The sequence below is a fragment of the Thunnus thynnus genome, chromosome 8, assembly GCF_963924715.1.
Source record: "Thunnus thynnus chromosome 8, fThuThy2.1, whole genome shotgun sequence".
In the NCBI taxonomy this organism is placed as follows: Eukaryota; Metazoa; Chordata; class Actinopteri; order Scombriformes; family Scombridae; genus Thunnus; species Thunnus thynnus.
The window spans coordinates 12,248,578-12,269,963 of NC_089524.1; the positions used below are offsets into that span (position 1 = coordinate 12,248,578).

At 38.7% G+C, this 21,386-nt stretch overlaps 1 protein-coding gene across 4 annotated transcripts; it reads right to left on the reverse strand.

The window, feature by feature from the left end:
• Window positions 1–4,520: 4,520 nt before the first annotated feature.
• On the reverse strand, window positions 4,521–19,817 carry lhx9 (LIM homeobox 9). 4 transcript variants are annotated; one of them, XM_067596541.1, is made up of 6 exons: window positions 19,314–19,817; window positions 15,341–15,584; window positions 14,150–14,352; window positions 12,625–12,983; window positions 8,768–8,970; window positions 5,934–8,134 (listed from the first exon to the last, which is right to left on the reverse strand). In XM_067596541.1, the coding sequence occupies exons 2-6, from the start codon at window positions 15,518–15,520 to the stop codon at window positions 7,880–7,882; spliced, it is 1,200 nt and encodes a 399-aa protein (XP_067452642.1). In that variant the 5' UTR covers window positions 15,521–15,584; window positions 19,314–19,817; the 3' UTR covers window positions 5,934–7,879. The 4 variants fall into 4 exon arrangements, with proteins under 4 accessions (XP_067452644.1, XP_067452642.1, XP_067452643.1 ...); XM_067596543.1 differs by lacking the exons at window positions 5,934–8,134; window positions 19,314–19,817 and adding an exon at window positions 4,521–5,500 and having other exon boundaries at window positions 15,341–16,349; XM_067596542.1 differs by lacking the exon at window positions 19,314–19,817 and having other exon boundaries at window positions 12,625–12,980; window positions 15,341–16,348.
• Window positions 19,818–21,386: the final 1,569 nt, after the last annotated feature.

Below are 21,386 nucleotides of genomic sequence, written 5' to 3' on the forward strand. Positions count from 1 at the left end.
ATCCTCTAGTTCAACACGCATGCCTCCACGTCTGTTTGGTAGAAAACTGTTTAATAATCGTGTTGGATTTCCATTGTTCTAAAAGTGGCTCTCTGCACTGATCTGCTGCTTTAAACCAATAGCAAACTTTTTGTGTTCTTTTTGCTTATATTGTTTATTTAACAGAGCGGATTTCCTTTTGATTTGGGGATTTCTCCTAGCATGAAGGGAATATTGTCATCTATTCCGCTCTCCTCCCCTTCAAACTTTCTTGGTGTCGCTCGCAGGTAATTTACAAGAATTTGTCCGCTAATGTCTTTTGCTTTTTAATATTAACACCATGAGAGAACATCTAGAAGCACTTTAGGCCAAAATAAATCTCCGTTAAACATAGAGAAAATGGCTTATCTCAGATCATTTGAAAAACAGTGTGTTTCACTGGATATAACCGTTATATATTGTGAATAAGGCCTGTGAAATTCTCACAACACATTCATACTCGTTCAGTTTTTGTTTTCTTCAACATACACATTCCTGTGGAATTCTACCTGGGTTTTTCATTGCTAAATATGCAGAAATTTTGTACCCAGGGGCTGAAAGCACATTTTAAACACTTAAAAAGAAAAAAATGTTGATGTTTTCACTCATGTCTTTTTTATTTTCCTCTGTGTTGTTGATCTGGCTCAGGGGTTAGGTATGACTGCAGTGTGGTAGAGACAGAAGCTGCAGTCAAAGCTCCTGTGATCGGGTGCAGACTTCATAGAGACCAGCAGATGGAGGGGAGAGGAGCTGCGTGCATCCTGAAGGTTTAGCAAGAACTGAGAGGTTACACTCCACCAGTACAAAGATGACCTGTCACACACTGAAACATGCCGTATCAATGCAGACGAGCTTCCTGTTTATGTACCTCACAGAGCACAGCTATCAGAGGAAGGGATTACAGATGGAAATATGTATGAAATGTTGTCTCTCTCTTCATATACCCAGGCGAACTTGGAGGCAGCCTGCATGTGATGCCTGCATTTCCATTTTATTTGCTAATTAATGTTGTTTTGTCTTCAAAGTGCAATTGCAACCCATAGTTATCAGCCTTGATCGCAGCATTTTCAAGGTTGTCTAGATGTGAGCCGTCACATAACAAATACGTGTAAATATAGAATAACAGCACAACAGAGAAATAAAGGATTTATGCCGCGTGGAGAGCAATGCGCAAATGAGACACAGGAGAGATAGTCTGTGATAATGTGAAGGACAAAACTGGCATATTATTTCTGCCTAGATCACTCTATAAAAATTTCAATGCTGGCTTTTCTGTGTCTGTATGAGTTTTTGGTGAGTGTGCGCACCTACATATGCACAATTGTATCAATGTAATGTTGATGCAGTCCTTCTCTTGGCAAACACCCAATACAGTGGATCTCTCCACCTGCTCTGCATCAATCAGCAGGGCAGGCCTCAGCCTCTCACACACACACACACACATATAAAGTGAATACACACACACACACACATACATAGCAGTTGAGCTGTGTCTCATTCACATCGTCACCCCTCTGACATCTGCCTGTGTGTGTGTGTGTGTGTGTGTGTGTCAGTGCCGGGTGTGTGTATTTGTGTTAGCAGGGTGGTTGGTGTGCGAGGTGAGGTTAAATAGGCGCCTAGCAATGAGAGGAGGGAACTGAGGCGGAACTGGCAGAATATCACACACGTGCGCACACACATACAGAGCTGTGACAATAGAAACAACACTATCAGGGCAACATGTAAACTGCAGGTGTGGCCCATGCCTCAGTGATCATTCCATACTTTGTTTTGACCCTGTCGCCTGTCACCGTGTGTGTATAATGTGGGTAATGTATGTGTGACCATGTATGCTTGCAAACACACACACACACACACACACACACATTCTCCATTTAGTTGTCAATGGTAGTGTGAATTCTAGGTGTTGCCAACCAGTGAGCACAACTTTGATCTGTGGTATCCTGAAAATATCCACACACACTGAGCTTTGTAGAGTTCACTATCCACACCCTCTTGCATGTTGAGAACAGCATTGATACCTACAAAGTGTTGGACACAGCTTGATAAGACTGTGTTGCTGATTTGGTTTCTGTGTTGTCACAGTTACACATATGTCTGTGCAAACTCTCATTAGAGTTCCCCTAGATTAGACTTTTTTGAGTGAAGTTAAGTTAAGTTTCTCATTTGACCTTTATGAAACAGGCAGAATTGACCGAATGCCAGACTTCAGCTGCATATTTAAGAGGTCTAAGCAGGTATTCAAAATGATGACCCTGGTTAGTTGCATGCATCTGGATCACAAACTTATTAGACTGCACGAGTATCCAAACCTCTGGGAAAATTGTATCCCTGCAGCAATAGGTGGTTGTTCTGTAGCTATAAATATAATGTTTTGTTTTGTTTTTTGGCCTTAAAGGCTAACAAACCATGTTCAGCAATATTTGAACCCTCTTGTGAGTCTAACTTACTTTGCACTTGTAGATATGGTAACACTTTAGTTTGAGTCTCCCTATTTAGTATTTATAAGCAGTATATAAAGATTAAATAAATGTTTTTTTAACACACTATAATGTAGTTATAAGTAGATCATATCTACTAAGTGTTTATTAAAGCAGAAAATACATCTCAGTATATTTGTGAAAAATTATAACTTCTCCTGTGAAGACATATTTTATATTATTACAATTGTGTTTTACTATATTGTCATTCATGATCTGTTTATGAACCTGCCTCCACTTATGGCTGACCACAGCAGGAGTTTTGTTGTTGATGAATACATCGATTCGATCTGCTTACATCTACATTATAGTATGTTTAATACCATTTACAAATCATAAACTGTTCATGTACTACTTATAAATGCTAAAATAGAGGAGATTAAATTAAAGTGTTACCGTAGATACATTTAAAATGTTGAAAATATCTTTACGTTTACCTTTTACAAACTAGCGGTCTTGATTGACCATCCATTCACATCTGTTTTGGTGTCATCTATAAATGGTGTATATCTTTCATTATTGACCCACTTTTATTTGGATATTTGTGCTGGATTTCATGTATTTTTTTGTGTCATATATATATATATCGCACTCACCCAAGCTTTATGAACAAACTGTGTGACAGCAAATCGTCTGTATCGTCAGCATTGTTTTTGTACAGTCATAGTACACAAGGGTTGTCATTTAACAGGAAGAAGAGACGAGGATGTCACTTGGCAGGAGCCCTCCTTTCTTACCTGCTGAGGTCTCTGCACAGACAGGTGACACGATATGTATCTTTTTACATTTAGATTATAGAAAAAGTAAGCATCTGAGGTTGAAATTAGGATTATCTCACTATGATATCAAGTAGATTACATGCATGATTGTAGCACTGCTAGCCTCAGTGTTTTTACATGTAACTATTCTTTCTTCATACATATCTTTTTAATATACTGTATGTCTTAGGAAATAAAACACAAAATACCTTGACTAGAGTGAAGCAATCCCATTGGTGAGGAGGAGGCTGATCAGGCATTGCTTGTTATACAAATACACACACACACACACACACACACACACATACACACTCATGCACACACAAATGTTAACGATAAGATGCATTCCAGTCACCAGCAGCCCAACAGCAAACCCCTGAAATTCTTGTCAACACGGGGCCATGATGTTGTCCAGAATTTTCATCCTTCAGCTCCAAAACTGAGCAAGGCTGGCTGTGTTTGTTTGTGTTTCTGCTCCAGCCCTGCTTCCTGTAGTTCTGTGGTGTCAACCCGCCCACCGTCCTCCCATCAGACCCGGGGAACACAGCCCTGCTGCCACAGCGCACAGGCACCCCAGCGACTGAGGTTTCCTCTTGGACTGACTGAAGTGTTTGCTGTTTCCCACATTGTTGGAATTCAACACCAGCCTGTTTACTGGTCCCCATGTGGCTTCAGTCTCTCTCTCTCTCTCACCCTGTTTCTTTCTCTTGTTTTTTCTCAACACACCTTCTTTGCATGGTATACACACCCAGCATTCATACTAAGTAATGAGATAGTACACTACCACCAATAAAGAAATCATGTTCTTGTCTATATTACTGTTTGAATATTACATTGTTCATCCATATTTGCTACATATATGTGAGATATAACTCAAATCAAACTAGCCAATGAAATGTTGCTTGAATTGATTTTAGCTGTTATTACAAAAATGGTTACGTATGCAAGTGTGTGACCGTACTTTTAAATCACTTTTTTGAGTTTGAATGGAATTAAACTGAAAAAAATTATTGTTTGCTATAAATAGTAAAAATGCCAGATGAAATATAATCTATAAAAGCGTGAATCTTAAGTGTAGAAGCCAAATGTTTAGGAATGTTATGACATGCAGTAGAGCTACTGCTTTCATGTACATCCACAGTAATAAACCAATACCCTCTACAGTAAGCTGAATGTCAAGTAGAAATAAGCTTGAAGCATTACTATCCATGTCCTCACTGTGACATTTGTTTTTTTTTCCACTATATGGGCATCAGGGACATCATTTTCATATGCTTTATTTTGCAGCTGACAATGAATCATACAATGAATCAAAGGAAATAATATACATCTCAAGGAAAATGTTAAGATGATGAGGCGCATGCAAAATGAGAATCTCTTCTTTATCTGCTTTGTTTTTTCACTTCCTTCCCTCGGTACAGCCAGATGGCAAAGCTCCAGCTCTGCAGTCCTCTTCATACACTCATCATATTTGATGGGCATCCTGCTGCCGAGTTTCAAGGAGGCCATGTGTTTACGAAATGACACTTGTGACAAAAGAAAACTTCTATTTAGCAAGCTGATTCTTGGGTGGGGTGCAAGGGGGCAGCAGCGTGTGTGTTCGTCTGTGTTTGTATGTGTGTGTGTGTGTAACAGTGTGTATGGTGGAGAGCAAGGATTGCGGGAATGTACAGTATATATTGTGCTTACATAGGAGCAAGGCAGTGGGAGAAAGGTTGCATGTCGTCGTGTGTGTACGTGTGTGTGTGTGTGTGTGTGTGTGTGTGTGTGCTCGTACCAATAACATCCATACTGTCTCTTGTTTCACACTGTGGTCATGTTGGATGCCTTCTGTCTTTTAACCACATCCTGTGCCTTTCTGTGAGGTTTTTTTTTTTTTTTTTTTTTACTATGTTACAATACATTTTATTTTCATTTTTGTGCATGTGCCATTCCAATACAGACAGTTTGTTTTTTTTTCACATTGATATCATAAATATCATACATAGTGGGGTCTCCTCCGTTGATGGATTCAAACATTCAGGACAAACTTTTGTTTAGAAAAAATCATCTGTTGTACATTTGCAGCTGAAACAGGTTTTATGTTGTTTATTTGTTCTCAATATTCTATCATCTTATCCTAATATTGTCTTTGTCTTCAATGGTGAGGAATTCCCATCAAAGTTTTCCCCTTCTGTTAATACTTTAGGGAATTTTCAAACGTCGGGATGTATGGCTGTAATGCCCCAAGATTTGTTCTCCCTGAAAGAAATGATAGAGTAAGAATATATTAACTACAGAGCAACCTGGCTTTACGGGGTCTGCATTTACTCTTAATTCATTTTAGGTTTACCAATATGTTATGCATAAATATATACTGCATATGTATATAGATATATATCAATATATGCTTTGCAGCATTCCTTTGATTTAAATTTTAAAGCCATGTTCATGCATTAAAAAGCAATTTCATGTTTTTGACTGCAGGGTTTAGATGCAAATCCATGGGGCATTACGTTAAAAACCATAAACATCATAAAATAGGAAATAGAAATTAAAAATGGAAGCAAAAATGAGGAACGACGTTTAACTGGTCATTAATAACTGAATGCTTTCTCTTTTGTTGATGTGAGAAACGAAAATTGTATTCAAGAAAGAACACAAAAATGGCAAGTGTAATGAAAAATAAAACCCATTTAAAGCAAAGTATTTTTTATTCACACAAATTTAATAAGATATATAACAACCGTTTGGTCCATAAATATTTAGGGGGAAATAGTTTCTATACACCATCTTTATCAAGAAACAGGGAAACATGGACAATCTTGATAGAACACTTACTGTACTCAACTATTAACACGAAGATCAATATATAAGGTTCTTGGATTACCCAACTATATCTGAAAGAGTGCACAAATGCTTTCTGTGACATCGCTGCCCCCTTTTTAACAGGATACACCATAAAAAGATCTTCGAAAATAAGATGCAAAACAGTACAAAACTAGTGAGGCGTCAAAAGGATGTGAATCAGTTAACAAAGAACACATATATCCTGAATTTCACAAACTTTCTCCCAAGTTATAGCATAAGGCACATAGTAGAACTGAGTTAGGCATCTACTTCATTAAGTAGATCTAGAGTACCACTTTGTTCTACAATAGAACAAATTGTGACGCTCACAATGAAATGTATCAACTCCATTGAAGATTTGCTCTCTTTCTCTTTCTTTTATCTCTATCTTTCAGCCAGAAGAAACATGTTTTTGGTCTGTTCAGTGGCAAGTGTCATTAAAGAAAGTATAAATATGGCCAAAAAGGAGAACACATGGACAATGATTTCCCACTGGCTGCCTCTTACGACTCCACCTATCTGAGGTCATTTGAATGTTCATGTCAGCTCTACAAATCTAGCTTGCAACGTTGCAACCACTTAATTTCTCACCCCTACTCCTTTTCCCTTTTAAAATCACATCGTTACCCTGAGCAACATGATAAAAACTATAATGCACTTTTCACCGGGCAGTATATTGTCACTGTGCAATTGAGTTTATCTGTGGGTCTATGGATATGTTTGCTAGTATCCATTTGACTACGGCTAATCTATGAGGCCAACAAATCCGAAAAAGTGCTCTGTCATGAAAACAATCGATTACAACAGTGCCCATAAACTGCTCTCCAATCGGAATTTCTCTTCCTGATCTCTAATTATCAAACCATTTCTGTCAATGTGACTGCATTACATGTTGAACAGTTACCACTGTACAGATTGTGGGATTTGCTTCTTTCTCTTTATCACAGTAGAGTTTTGAATCAAGACAAAACGTTATGTTGTGGTTTCAGCATCTACCCGCCATATAAGCTGCAATAGTTAGGTGCTTAGGAAATCCAATTTAGGTGTTTAACATGTAGCTCTGTGAGATATCCCAATGTCTGATTCCATCCAACTCAGTCTAAAGACTGAAACATTCGGAAATAATTAAAGCCTGTTTTCTGGAGTTACCCATATACAGAACATTCTACAAGTTTATTTCCCAAATTATTCAAAAACAGAAAAAAAAAAATCTTTAAATTGGATAGTGCGAACACAGTGCATACATATACAGGTTTCTGAGGGCAAAATAGTCATATTATTTTAAAATTACCAATTAACCATAAATTAGGAAGGGCTCACTTTATCATAATTCAAAACAAATGTACAAATAAAGTCAAATCAAGTAAAAAAGAATTCTAGTTTTCCAAACAAGCTTCGAGTTAACTTATTTTTTTCCAGTGAATTGTGGAATCCATGACAATTTTCTAATGCTTTCAACTTCAAAATGTCCCGTCCAGAATCAATCTCTGCATACTGTAAGTCAACTACAGACACGGCTGCCATGCGGTTTCAAATGCTACACATTAAAATGATTTTCTTGTGTTTTAATGTGGTCGCTGCTGTTCTTGCTCTTGTTGTTCTTGTTTGTGTACACAGTACAGCACTTTCTGTTCCAAGGAGCTGTCTCTGGTTGATTTAAAGGTGTCACTTAAAAAAATAAAATGTAAATTGAGGAAAGAAAATTTAAAAAAAAAAAAGAAAAAGAAAAAAGAAAAAAACAAAACAAAAAAAATCAGATAAAATAAAAATCAGTCTGCTAGAGATAGCTTGTTAGAAAAGGTTTGTCAAGGTAGTTTGCGAAGGGCTCCCCGAATCATGGCTGTCCAAACTAGAGGTGACGGAGGTCACTACAGTGATAGAGGGGTTTGTCAGGTCTGTTAGTGTGGCCGCGCTGGAGGGGGGGGTCAGGGCCCCACTCTCGGATGAGGGTGGAGGGAGTGAGGTGCCATCAGCCTTATCAACACCTCCATTCTCCTGTCGCAAAACGTTCCTTCTGAATTTGGCTCTTGCGTTTTGGAACCAAACCTGCAAACCAATCCCAGTGTGGCTTTTACTTTTTGTGTTTAAGTAGGAATTATTTTTAAAAAAAGAAAGTATCATTTCTCTCCATGAATATACAGTAGTTTACATTACATGTTATCACAGCTATTACTGTATCAAGTTGCCTTATGTATATATATGGCAATTTATGGCAATTTTCATACATTATTTTGAGCTTTAGGGGCAGAGAACAATGAACCAGTTAGCACCTGAACACTGAATACAAGAGTGTGGATTTTAATAGCAATCAAAAAGTATCCCATTATTTTAAATATTTTATCTGTGAGAGTTTACTTCAGTTCCACAGATAAAAAGGACATGTGCACTCTCATTATAAATAATATTATCTACAGTTTAACACTTAGCTTTCTACGCTTAGGAACTACTTTTCTCCTTTCTTTCCCAAAAAAAATAACATTTAAAGATCTACAAAATTTCAGATAAAAAAACCCCTGGATATACATCTAATGACTAAATGGACCAATCAAACAAACAAAAACAAAAAGATGACTTTAGTGATAATTTGGGTGTGAAATGAGAGGGACATGGAGGAGGAGTGGGGTGCAGACACAGATATGGGGGTGATCAGATCAGTAAGAAGAATGGCTCTCTGCTTACCTGTAGAACTCTCTTAGTGAGGCCTGTTTTCTGGGCCAGCTGCTTTAAGTCCTTGGCATCTGGGTTGTGGTTGATGGCAAAGTAGGATTTCATTGTCCGCAGCTGATGGTGCTTGAAGGAGGTCCGCATGCGTTTGGTCTTCTGTGTTGGAGGGTAGGACTGCTGGTCCCGGTCCAAGTGATCGGTGTCGTTCTCGTTACAGCCTGAGAGGGCAAAGAGCAGAGCACAGGGACGGCTGAATGTCTGAAAGGACTTCAAAAACTGTAAATAAAAATTAAACTCAGCAAGGGATTTAGTTTAATTTACGTGAAAGTTTACTCCACCCAAGGATTTTCTTGAGACAAGTGATAGACGACTGACTGGTAATAAAGAGGATTACTCCAGTATCAAGTTAATGTTATTCAAAACCAGAAGCTGCTTAAATCAAATTATTTGCACTGGCGACTAATGAGATGTTACGCTAGTTTTACAGCCAAATATTGAATTTAAAATATTGTTGCATGTCAATTTTAGCAGAGAGAGAAACGACTGTAGTTTCATTAATTTCCATTGACTTATTATGTTATAATTGTTATACCTGCATGTCATTAAATGAGGGTTTAGTGTATTTAAATGTAATAAGAATATGTGAATCAGCGACAGTGAAAAAAAGTGAATGAACAGATAAAAATGAAATTAATTGAGGCTCTTTACATGTGTATAATTAGATATTTCAGTTATTGTGGTTTTAACATAAACTGCAGTTGTAGATTTCAAACAAAGCAAATGGATGTATTTTAAACACACACTGGGACTGGGATAAATTATTTCTGCTGGTGTTTGCAAAGATTAATAGGCCTAATGGGCCTCATTTGTCAATAGATTAGTATGTGTAAAATACTTAAAGATGGTGCAAAAAACGGATACACTAAATTAAATGCGTGCACGGCTGAACAGTGCTGGTGGAACATTTATCACTGTATTAAGAAAAAAATTCTTAACACACAACTTTAGTGGGATATTTTTTTTATAAATGCAATCTCTGCAAAAATACCATACTGTTGCGCCAGTGAAAATCCCAACGCCACATAAATACTTGTAAGTTAAATTAGGAAATGAGTGACTGTAAATACACAGCGAAAACACCCTCAATGAACACTGATTCTTTATTGATTTTTAATTTTACTATAGAATCTAGTTTCTAAGCAAGAACAGGTGTTATAAGATCTCAACTCTTACTTTACTGCAGATGCAGAGAGAAGAACTAGCCAACAAACAATAAGCATAGGATTTCTAAATTATATAGTAGGTTGTATTGATTTCTTTGTCTTCTTGTAACCGAAATGCTGACCAGTTGTTTTTCTCAGTGGCTGAAAAAATCTCAAATGAATTATGCCAACACTTTATCATGAGGATGCAGTGCAAACACTTTCCCACACATCAATTACTGGGTCATGGAAAATAACAGATCATTTTAAATAAAGGAGGTACAGATTTACTATTCTACATGGCGATATGTTATGGTCCATGTTAGAATAGTGTGAGTGATGTTTTTTGTTATATGAGACTTCTTCTGACATCTATACACACCATTAATATGACAATCATTGACATCTATGCTCTTCTGTTCCAGCCTTCACTGGATTGTGTTTCACTTGATATTACCCACTAGGGGTCTCTATATCCAAACAAGACCAAACTTTACAGAGTGGTGTGGAATACACAGTAGACCCACACCTTTCCCTGGTGGAAACAAACATGAATGTGCTCGCTACAGAAGAAACAAAACCTCAAACAAAACCTCATCCTATTTGTCATGAATATGAGTTTCCTGATCTGCAGAATGATATATTAACCTACCAAACAGTGTGAGACTGAAATGAGAGGTGTGTGTGTGTGTGTGTGTGTGTGTGTGTGTGTGTGTGTGTGTGTGTGTGTGTGTGTGTGTGTGTGTGTGTTTGGGATATTATATCCCTGCATAGAAAAAAAAAAAGAGCACTTTGGAAAAGAGAAAATAAAGACTAAATCTTGCAGTTGTTTCCGATCTAAATTAATCTCAGTTTTTATTTTTTCATTACATTTTTTTTGTATCCAAGTTAGTGGCTAATTTGAATCGTATGTGGTGGTCAAAAATCCATCACTGAATTATAACATTTACAACATTTAAAAAAACAAACCAAAAAAAAAAGGCACTCAAGCATAAAAAGCCAATAAGCTTCTTTTGAAATATGAATATATTCTATTTTATTCTATTCTATTCTAGTCTATTCTTCTTCCACCTATTTAAATATCCCAAATGAAAAATATAATATTCCCACTGGGACATTACTGTGTCTGTGCTGCTTAATAATGACTTCACAGGGACATTATCTCACTGTATTTTATTTTATGCCTTTTTCCATTACTATGGGATTTTCTTTTGTGCATTTTTTTTTTTTTTTTACCTGTTGTGGTTGATGTTTTAAAGCTTTTCTGTGGTTGGCATGTCGTCCTATTAAAGAAAAATCACAGGACTACTATAGCTATTTCCTATTAAATCATCCATGAGAACTTTAGGATTTGCATAATCTCTTGGAATTGTGTTTACGAATAACAAACCAAAGCCCTTTCAACCGGAGCGCTGACTGTACAGTGCTGTGTTTTTCAAGCCCCTGGCCTCTCCCTGCAGCAGGCCCCTCTGCACGGCGCTGCTGTGTCCCTGAGAACTGTGCTGACCGCCGCACAGGAGGCCAGGGATTCCAACGTCACCTCCAATTAACGAAGAACAATTAACGCGCAGATTACCCTTATTCCTCCCTATTCAGCAGGAACAGAGGAAACTTGGCGCACAATGACAAACTTTCTCAACCGCACACTAATTCGCAGAAAGCGACAACAAAATGGGGACGCTGCAGGGGGGGGGTGGGGGTCGGGTTATAACATTCAGCGATTCAATGCAAGATCTGAGATGAAACCTATTTAACAGTAGCTTAATGTAGACTGCGATGTTTTTTCTACCCCCAACAGAAGTCAAAGACAGACAAAACATTATTTTTATTTGGCCACAATTTTTACGCAAACTTAATTTACCCCCCTCAAACCAACTCTATTCATCTATTTTGACCTAATATAAGCCTTAATGATAAAAGTCGATGCGCAAGTTGACGGCGAGGTCAGATTTCGATCATTCTCGTTGCAACACACGCCAAAGTTGCAAACACAGAAACGGTGCGTAAAAGACGCGTGGACAGAAAGCTGATCAATTAGCCCACGGCTGCAGAAGCCGTTACACGCAGACAATGTTCACTTATATTTTCATAGCCTACAGGACGGATGTATTCATTTCAGAAATGTAAGGCAGAGCTACAACTGTTACAACTGGAGCATTTAGGAACTATCTGGATTAAAAAGCGAGGGTCTTTGTGCGTAATGGAAACAAAACCTACCTAGAAATTAAGATGAAAAACTGAATCATATTTATGAAGTAACTTATTTATTTGTTTATTTATTTACGTATTCGTGTGTGTAATTTTGACTTAATTTTCCTGATGTCGTATTTCTCAGCAGAGTCATTAGATTTTAATGAAGAATACAAAAACTACAATATAGCAAATATAGTAAAGTTCGGTCATTCAGTGTCTCCCAGAGGCGTGTAGCCTACTTAAGAAATAGTTCAATGTTTACATTCACAGTAATTTCGGTGTGTTTTACTGCAGGTTTCACCGTCCCACTGCTAGGCCTGTCTACATACTATTTGGGTAAACAGTTTTACGCTACAGGTCAATTCTGCACTAAACTTAACCATGACCTCCTCTTGCAGACTGAATGTAAATTGTTTTCTAATGTGTGTTTGTCCATACTTGACGTGAGGCCCTGGTCTGAGCAGCATGCTGTCTCACCTGTGTTATAGCTGGGTATATCTATCCCCATGGCCGGACTCTTCCTCTTGCGCGGCCTTCCCTTCTGTGCCGTGCCGGTGCCGTTAAAGTAAGGGAGGGTGAGGCCGCCGCCCTTGGCTGCCAGCTCGGCGAAGTTGAGCTGGGGGTGATAGTCCGGTCCCTGCACCAGCGTCTCGAAGTGGAGCCGGCAGTACACCAGACTGTCCTTCATGCCGAAGTGGTCGCCCGTAGTCAGCGTCTTGTTGCAAGTGGTGCACGTGAAGCAGCTCAGGTGGTACACGGAGTCGCGCGCTCGCATCACCATCTCAGAGGCCGATATCCCGAGGTGGCAGCGCGCGCACCTCTGCACGGAGAACCTTCTGGAACAGACAAATCGTCAAAACACCTCGACCAAATGGGACAAACACAAAGACAGAAGCTCTGGGCGAGTTAACCTAAACATAACCTGCACTGTCAGGCTAAAAGTCGGCTAACATATGCCTTTGAGGGGTGTGTATATCTGTCAGTGTTTTACTGTTCATGGCCCTACTATAACAGGCCTATACATTGACATTACAATATGAGCTAATAGCCACGTCTGGCCTGAAACTGAGTTACGGCTTTTTGTATGGGCAACATTTTGTTTTGTGTATGTGGATTAAAGAATATTTTCGCTTTTAAAAGTTCAGCTACAGCCTCAGTGACAAAATATACAATTGCTAACTGACATTAAACACTAAAGGCTACTGGTGGGCAAAATGCTAGTAATGGTGAGACAGCTAACACTTTTGGCCTTGGTATTTAACGGCCTCACTTTTCTTTCATGGGTTATTTTTCATATAATACTGCATTAAAGGCTACATAACGTTTTGGCCTCTGCATTGTTGCCTATAACCCCGTGTTACAATCAGGGACAACAAATCTGACTCACAACACCATTTTTTCATTGGTTATTTTCCATATAGCCGCTGTACATACTGACAAAAGACACAAAGGAAGCTGAAATCGCACAAACACAAATGCACAACACTGTGCTCTTTTGTTTCTAATGAGGTGACACATATAGATTCAGAGATGCAGTTTTACACTGCAGTCAGAGCTTTAGAAACTATTAGCTCCATCTGAACCACAAATAAATAAAAATACAAATTCACATTCCTCCTTAACACTCTGCAGGGCTCTTGGGAGATTGTTTTCGATACTATTATATTTTATTCACACAAGATTGAGGCCTAATTGGGCCAAAAGTCTTCAGCATAAATCCTGGTGAACAACCACAGCCTGTTGAATCAGGGCTAACAGTGGTTCTTTAATGTTTTTTTCCCTAAAATAGTTGTTGTATGTTTATTTAAGAGTTTAAAAAGCATTTTCCTATAAAGCCAGCAGCGTACAGTAAACGGCCCGCCGCGTGCATGGCTGAGTGTACGCGCGTGCATGCGTGCGTGACATACTGACAGAAAGAGGGGGACTACATTTTTCTTTCTTTTTTTTTTTTAGAAGACTTGTGGGGTAAATTTATAAAATGCTTAACCTTAATTTTTCTTACCTGTAGTAATCCTCCTTGCAATAGATACTCCCATCCTTGGCAAAACACGTTAGCTCCGATTCCAGCGCTAGTTTACATTCACAGCATTTGAGACACCGCAGGTGCCACTGTTTGTCCACGGCCAGGAGGTAGTATCTATCCGAAATCTTGCCACCACAGCCGGCACACAGAGCAGGCTTCTCCGGGCTCATAGAAGGCATGGTCTGGGTCAGAGAGAGAGAAGAAAGCTGATGGCCACTACTTTCTTCAACAGACTGGTAGGAAAATCTTATGCAACGTAAATGATTCAAAAATAGTAACAACAGGATTACAGTGGCTTTTTTTGGCCATGATATATTTAAATTTTTCCCTATATTCCCAGTATAAAACGGCCTTTTGAAGACCAAACTAAACTCGATGTTAGCAAATACAGGCTTGGTGTGACAACAGGCCCCACCGAGGGAAGAAAGACCATTTATGAAACCACTGATTTTGTGAAATTAAGTGAATATCGATAAGTTTGAATAGAATTTACATTGATAACCTAACATCTCATTAGTTTAATCGATATTTTTCTTCGTAGGCAAATTCAAAACAAATTCACTTTAACAGTTTTGGACAGAAACATATTTTAAAATATTAACAACTATTTGTTTCAGTTAAAAGCAAAAAGCACAAATATAATAATATTAATAATCATCATCATAATAAATCAACATGTTTTTGTCAACAGTTATTTGTAGATATGTAACTGCCACAACTGAAATTGCTAAATTAGTTGTCAACAAACAAAATAATACAGCTCAATAGGCTTAGACATTATTTATGATGACAAGGGTAATACTGTATGTCTTAAATATGTTTGCAGAGAACAACATGTCAAGTTGTGGCCAGTTACCGTTTTTACTAATTCTTTTGTGCAGATAATTGAGGAGCTATTAGGACATTTAAACTATCCAAGAGAAATTCACAATCCAAGAGAAAATGTATTGCGGATAAAGGTTTAGAACAAATTATTCTTATCTGAACTGAACAAAAAGGCGTAGGTGGAAATTTCTATCTGGTCTCCTTCCTACTCCAAAAAACAATTGCACGTTTCCTTGCACGTCGACGATGCCACAGTCGTGGTTAACGCAGCAGCAGCGGCGGCGGAGGTTATAAAAAAAAAAAGAGTTTTATATTAATTCAAACACAGGTCGAGCTAGCTCTTACCGACTCCCTCCCGTTGAGCTGCATGCCTTTCGCCAGGCGCGACTCCGTTTTCGACCTTCTCTCCATCTCCTCCATGATCCCTTGGATGTGATCCCCGGAGATCCCGTGGAAAAGCATGGCTCCCGGTCCTGGACGCAACGTGCAACTGCCTGCCTCTGTCTTGCAGCCCACAACTTCCATATACTGTACTGTACTGCAGCGCTGCGCCCCGCTCTCTCAGCGCATCCAAATGGGCTTAGAGGCTCTGAGAGAGGCACACAAAACAACACAACCCCAAAGATTCAGATCACCTCCTCGCTTGAGTGCAAAGGCAACTGGAAGAAAAGAAAAGAAAAGGAAAAAAAAACCCCGAAGAAACTACAACATGGGTGGGACAGGAGGAGTGGTGGTAGTGGTGGTGGTGGTGGTGGTGGTGGTGGTGCACCAGCTTTTTCCTTCTTCCGTGAATGTCTCTCCTCCAGGAAAAATATATAGTCCAACTGATGCGACAAACCGGTGTGGAAGTGGTAGTGGTGATGGGGAGGGAGGAGGAGGGGAGGGGGGGGCTACAGTGTAAACACTCGCCAAAAATAAAGACACAAAGTTTTTGTTGTTTCTTTTTTAGTGATTTCTCTCTCTCTCTCTCTCTCTCTCTCTCACTCTCTCTCTCACTCTCTCTCTCTCTCTCTCTCTCTCCCGATTTCCCAGTCAGGGGTTCCTCGGTGCTTGGAGGTCAGGTTGGGACTGCCTGGATTTGAGAACCGTGTCCTATTTGTGAAGAGAGCAAAGCCTGCCCAGTCTGAATAATTTGGTAGGAGGAGTTCCCCCCTCTCTCTCTCTCTCTCTCTCTCTCTCCTCTCTCTCTGTCTCCCTCTCTCTCTCTCTCTCTCTCACTCCCTCTCTCTCTCCTCTCTCTCTCTCTCTCCCTCCATCGCCACTGATTTCTATTCAGCAACAAAGAGCTGTCACTCTTCCCTCAAAAACTCCCGATTCTGGCTGCGCGAAGGACCACTACTTTATGGTATTGACATTTTCATTACTTTTATTCCCCCATTTACAGGAGAGGAAGCTGGAGTGTAGTCATAAGTTGCATAAAACTGAAATTGACTTTTTTTCAAGTGTAAATATTTCATTTGTTTAACATCGCCTCGAACAAATAATACGCATATAAAGTATCATGAAAAAGTGTTATTAAAAGGGTCAGAAATAGACATCAATGAGTATAGATGACGTGCTCTTTGAAGATAGTTTATTTGATTTAATTATGAGCCTGATTTTTATTATTATATTATTATTTTGAATTTTTTTTTTAACAATTTAATTTGTCCTTAATCAGGTGGTTTGGTTGTCCCAAAATAACATTATAACTGTGTGTCTGTGTGGTATATGTTGTTTGGGGCGGGGCAGTGATCAGTGATAGGCTAGAGGGCGGGGACAGATTGCATTAAACAATTTGAAAGAAAAGAGTTTTTTTTTAACACAAATGAATGAGATTTTTTTTGGTTAAAAAAATAAAAGCAATTCTTTACGCCATGACAACCTCTTCACTCAAATAAGATAACCACACTCCAGTTTTTTTTTTTTTTCTAAGCACTTAGCGTGTGATGCTTCATGTATAATAAGCTTAATTTGATGAGGCGACGAAGCAAACACCTCTTTTATATAAATGTAGGCGAGTGTTTGCAGTGCGGGATCAATTTTGGTCTCCATTTAAACGCTCATTTGAAACAGGAATTATTCAGTGGCAGAGCGTTCATTAACACGGCTCTTGTCTTTTCTCTGTCTCTTGAAATAGGCCAGAACCGTCTTACATATACAGGAGAGTTGATTTTTTATGAAAGCAGAAACAGGATTGTAACTGTAAACATATTTAATTTATCTTACAGGATATGCAACGAGAAGCATGTAGAGAGATGAAATGTAAAAGAAAAAAACACCTCCAGTCAGTGGTCACCACATGGAAATCCCCTCTAGTTATTACATATTTTCAGAAAATGTTTTACAAATCTCTTTTATAACTGACGTGATATAATCTACGTTATCCAGGCGGCTGTGAAGCTGCACTATAAAGATCTATCTGTGTCAGTTTTAAAGGGTGTGAAAACTCTGTAACGCATTTTCTTTTAAAAAGAAAGCCAGACTGAATGGTTTTACCGTCCTGTAGTTGGCTACACAGGCCAAATATGATGACAACAAACCCAAATGAAGCAGCTCAAGGTCTGTTTTTTTGACAAACACAACACAGGCCTTTGCAGCTGAAATCTTGGACAACGAGGCAAGGTCGATGACTGAAGATTTTTTTTTTTTTTTTGCCATAAAACAATACACCCTGGCTCAATCTGTGACTCGGCTTTGGTCCCATTAATAGATTTACTGAGGCTCAGGGGGGTTTGCAGGTGTGGATGCTTCATCTCAAGACGTGTTACATTATCTCATGTGTGCACCCCCCCCTCCTCCTCCTCCTTCCACACACACACACACACATACACACACACACCATGAAGTTGTGTTGGCTTTAATTGGAGGCCCCTTGATAACAGCGCTATAAGACAAGGCTGTAACCCTCCTGGACGGCCTGGACCTGCAGCTGTGCGCTCTGTCAGTGTCTCAGCACCAGCGAGAGAGCGGTGAAAAGGACACACGGATTTCATTTCACCTGGACACAGACACCCTGAGAGGAATGATCAACTCAACTCTGTGTGATATTTAATCTGGCTGCTGTTTTTTGCCCCCACCTCTCCCCTTAAATCTTCTCCGGAAATAAAAAGAGAAAGACAACAACTGATTTCCCCAATTTGGACACATATTAAATCGCGTATATGTTCGTTTTTTGTTTTTTTTTATGAAGACATCTATCATACCGTTAATGTCGATAAAGAATACTGATTTGACCCGTTGCCTCCAGCAGTGACATTTCATTTGACTGAAGAGGGTTTAACAATGTGTCAGTGAACACAAGGGGCTGAGGGAATAATGTCTTTTTGTTGTCGTGTTGTTTTGTTTCCTTTCTTTTGCATCTAATTGGGATGTTACTAAATAGGAGGCAATATACTAATGACTTGTTTTGCTTTCTGTAATCATCTCATAATGTCACCATTTTCTGCAGAGATAGGCTACAATACGTGAAATCAACCTTTTATCAAAACTAAGTGCCTGAATTTGAAATAATAATTCTGTTTTTTAATGTTTTTTCTAAATCTATGTCTTTAATTTATCCATCTAGTTATTGTATGTTACCTATCACATGTCGTTACTGGCTTAAAATAAATGGAAGTAAGTTAATCTGGGCGATGTTGTGTCATTTTTCGTTTAGTTAATGAGAATGATTTGCCCTAATTTTAGATTTGTGATCTTGTTTGACCAAATTAAGGCTTGAAAAAAACGCATAATACTTGCTGATTATTCCTCTATATTACCGTGCTTCGTTTAAAACCTGGGCGCCTTTTAAAAAGAAGAAGAAGAAGAAGAAGAAAACAGAAAAAAGTGAAATTAAAACAGTATTAACAACCATGTTTACAATGGCGTGTACACCCAGGATGGCTCAGTGGGCCACGGACTTTTACCATTTAAAATAATAATAATAAAAAAAATATTATATCTCAGCTATTAAAACAAAATTACTTAGCCTATATTTTCAAAAAAAGCGTCACATTATATTCTCCCCTGTACCGTCCATAGATCTTTAATGACTTTAATACTTCGTGCAAATGCCTTGTTAATACATTTATATCATTAAGATTTATGTCAGCCTAAAAATATTTGTTTACAAAATTCCGCAAATAAAAATATAGCATAAGAAGAGTGAGTTTAGGTGGGCTCACCTTCCTTCTCATCCCTGAGACCATTACCTATGTCACTGTATTTATTTATCATGCATTACATCAGTCGCGCATTGCTTCACACGCTTTCCCCCCGCCGTTTTGATTTATATTTTTGTTAATAAATCTCTTATTTTTCCTAAGAAGACATATAGCTACTATAGAGAAGCTCTTACCTGAGGCTGTGCTGTGTGAGATCCCTGTGCAGAGTGCAGGCTGAGGAGCTCCGGACTGTCTGCAGCGTGCAGAGGAGACAGAGGAGACGCTGCCGGTAGATGGGGGCTGTTCCTCGTTTCTGAGCTACAGTTCTAGTTCGAGCGTCAATTAAAACACAAGACATTTAAATATTCCTCTGTCATATGCAGGCAGCCCTCAACGCACCACAGCACGCGCAAATGCACAGAAAAATGTGCAGCCATGAGCCAATGGCCTACTCAGCATGTAGGTTATAATGTGTGATGGAGCCAAAGATTACAGAAGCATAAACTACATGATATAGAGCCGATAATCGCCACATGGCAAAGAAATATCATTACATACTACAAGATTTAAGAATGTTTTAGGTGTATTTTTCTATTTAAATGCTATTATAACTATAATGTAGCTATTAATTCAGACCCTAAAGTTTTATTTTAGAGCCAAAGGATGAATACATTTTGCAACCAGTATTAGGTAGGTTCAAGTGTATAAATATATAAGCTATGATAGAATTAATAACCACAAAATGTATAATTGTTTATACGTTAGTTCATACTGTATGAGATCCAAATCAAATGAGTGCAGCAGCTCTAATTACAGTGGTTAGAGAACAGAGGTTTGTGTGGATAAATCATTAGATAAGTCTATAGTCAAACCAGATCAATCAATCTGACAAAGATATGGAGCACAACAAAACAAGCCTGCAGGGAAAAGAAGAAAATGGACTGACAACACCAAATGACAAAATACGAAATCATCTTCGACATGAAAGTGCTAAATATTTTAATAGTTTAACTCGTTTTTATTGTGTGGACTTGGATCTAAATGTGGGAGAGGAACCTAAACCAAACAGTGGTAGTCTAACGATTACAGAAGACTTTCTTTTTATGGCGGACGATCATTAATTTCAACGTCATCAAAACAGTGCAGGTGTAAATAATGCATTCAAGACGAAATTTGATGGGAATTGTATAACCGAGCTCATCCTCTGGATTATATTGTCCATTGATTATATTGAATGAATCCTCCAAAAATAGCAACATTATTGAAATAATTTTATTTTGGCGTTAATATTTCGTTTCCTGGGAACTGTGACGTAAGCTGTGCGTCTCCATCTATCTCACCTGGAGAATCGTGCTGACAAACTTCATATAAATTCAATGCAATATTGATTGTTATTTCTCACTCTACACACAGTTGGCCTCATATTGCAACATCTAATGAATAAACACGTTTTGATGATGAAAAATTCACCACTACTTAATAATGTCAAGTTTTAAGTAGCCTAAATATTAATATTGTTTATGTTTTGAAGATGTTCTGGTTGTACTTGACCTCTAATGAGACAATATAATGTTCCTTTTTTTTCTCCATTGCATTGGATTATTATTCACCTGATAGGCTGAACAGAATGACAACCAGCCACTGAATAATCATAACACTGGTAACAAAATGTAAAACACTTTTAAATGCATGGTGCCTCCACCTGAATTATATATTTACTGTTAACGTGACAAAGGGAGGTCATCCAGAAGACAGGGTGACCTAAAGCTACTCATACTGGCCACTTGGAGGACGAAACACTGAGGTTTAGATGGACTGATTTCAATAGACAACAAGTGAAAAGAATAATGTCTGAGTGAGCACTGAGGCTGAGAGCGAAGGGTGACAATTAATTAAACCTCTGTACTGCTTGCATAAATGATCATGTGCCATACTGCTAACAGTCATTTTGCTTCGCTCCTTCCGCCTGGTTTGACATCACAATGTATCTCATCAATAATGCAACGGCACTGAGATCCATTTCACTGTGTACCAAGACACGTACGGAGCACACAGCGTTTTCCGAGAATGATACCCAAGCAGGCTCTGCAGCATGCTTGGTTCAACGGGAAACCACAGATATACAGCACCAACCGGGATGCCTGACTGCCTGCCTGCCTGCCTGCCTTCCTCCCTGCCTGCCTGCATGCCTGCCTGGCTCCTCTCTGCTGTAGGGCATGGTGGTTAGATTACCACACATCCAGGGTTCATCTGGCGTTATCATTTCT

What these genes read in the sequence shown, in the direction of transcription:
- lhx9 (XM_067596541.1), bottom strand. Translation starts at nt 15,520, where the DNA reads ATGGAAGTTGTGGGCTGCAAGACAGAGGCAGGCAGTTGCACGTTGCGT. An exon ending in AGCTCAACGGGAGGGAGTCG is followed by an intron (nt 14,353 to 15,340) that starts GTAAGAGCTAGC and finishes TCTCTGACCCAG; the next exon opens with ACCATGCCTTCTATGAGCCC. An exon ending in TGCAAGGAGGATTACTACAG is followed by an intron (nt 12,984 to 14,149) that starts GTAAGAAAAATT and finishes TGTCTGTTCCAG; the next exon opens with AAGGTTCTCCGTGCAGAGGT.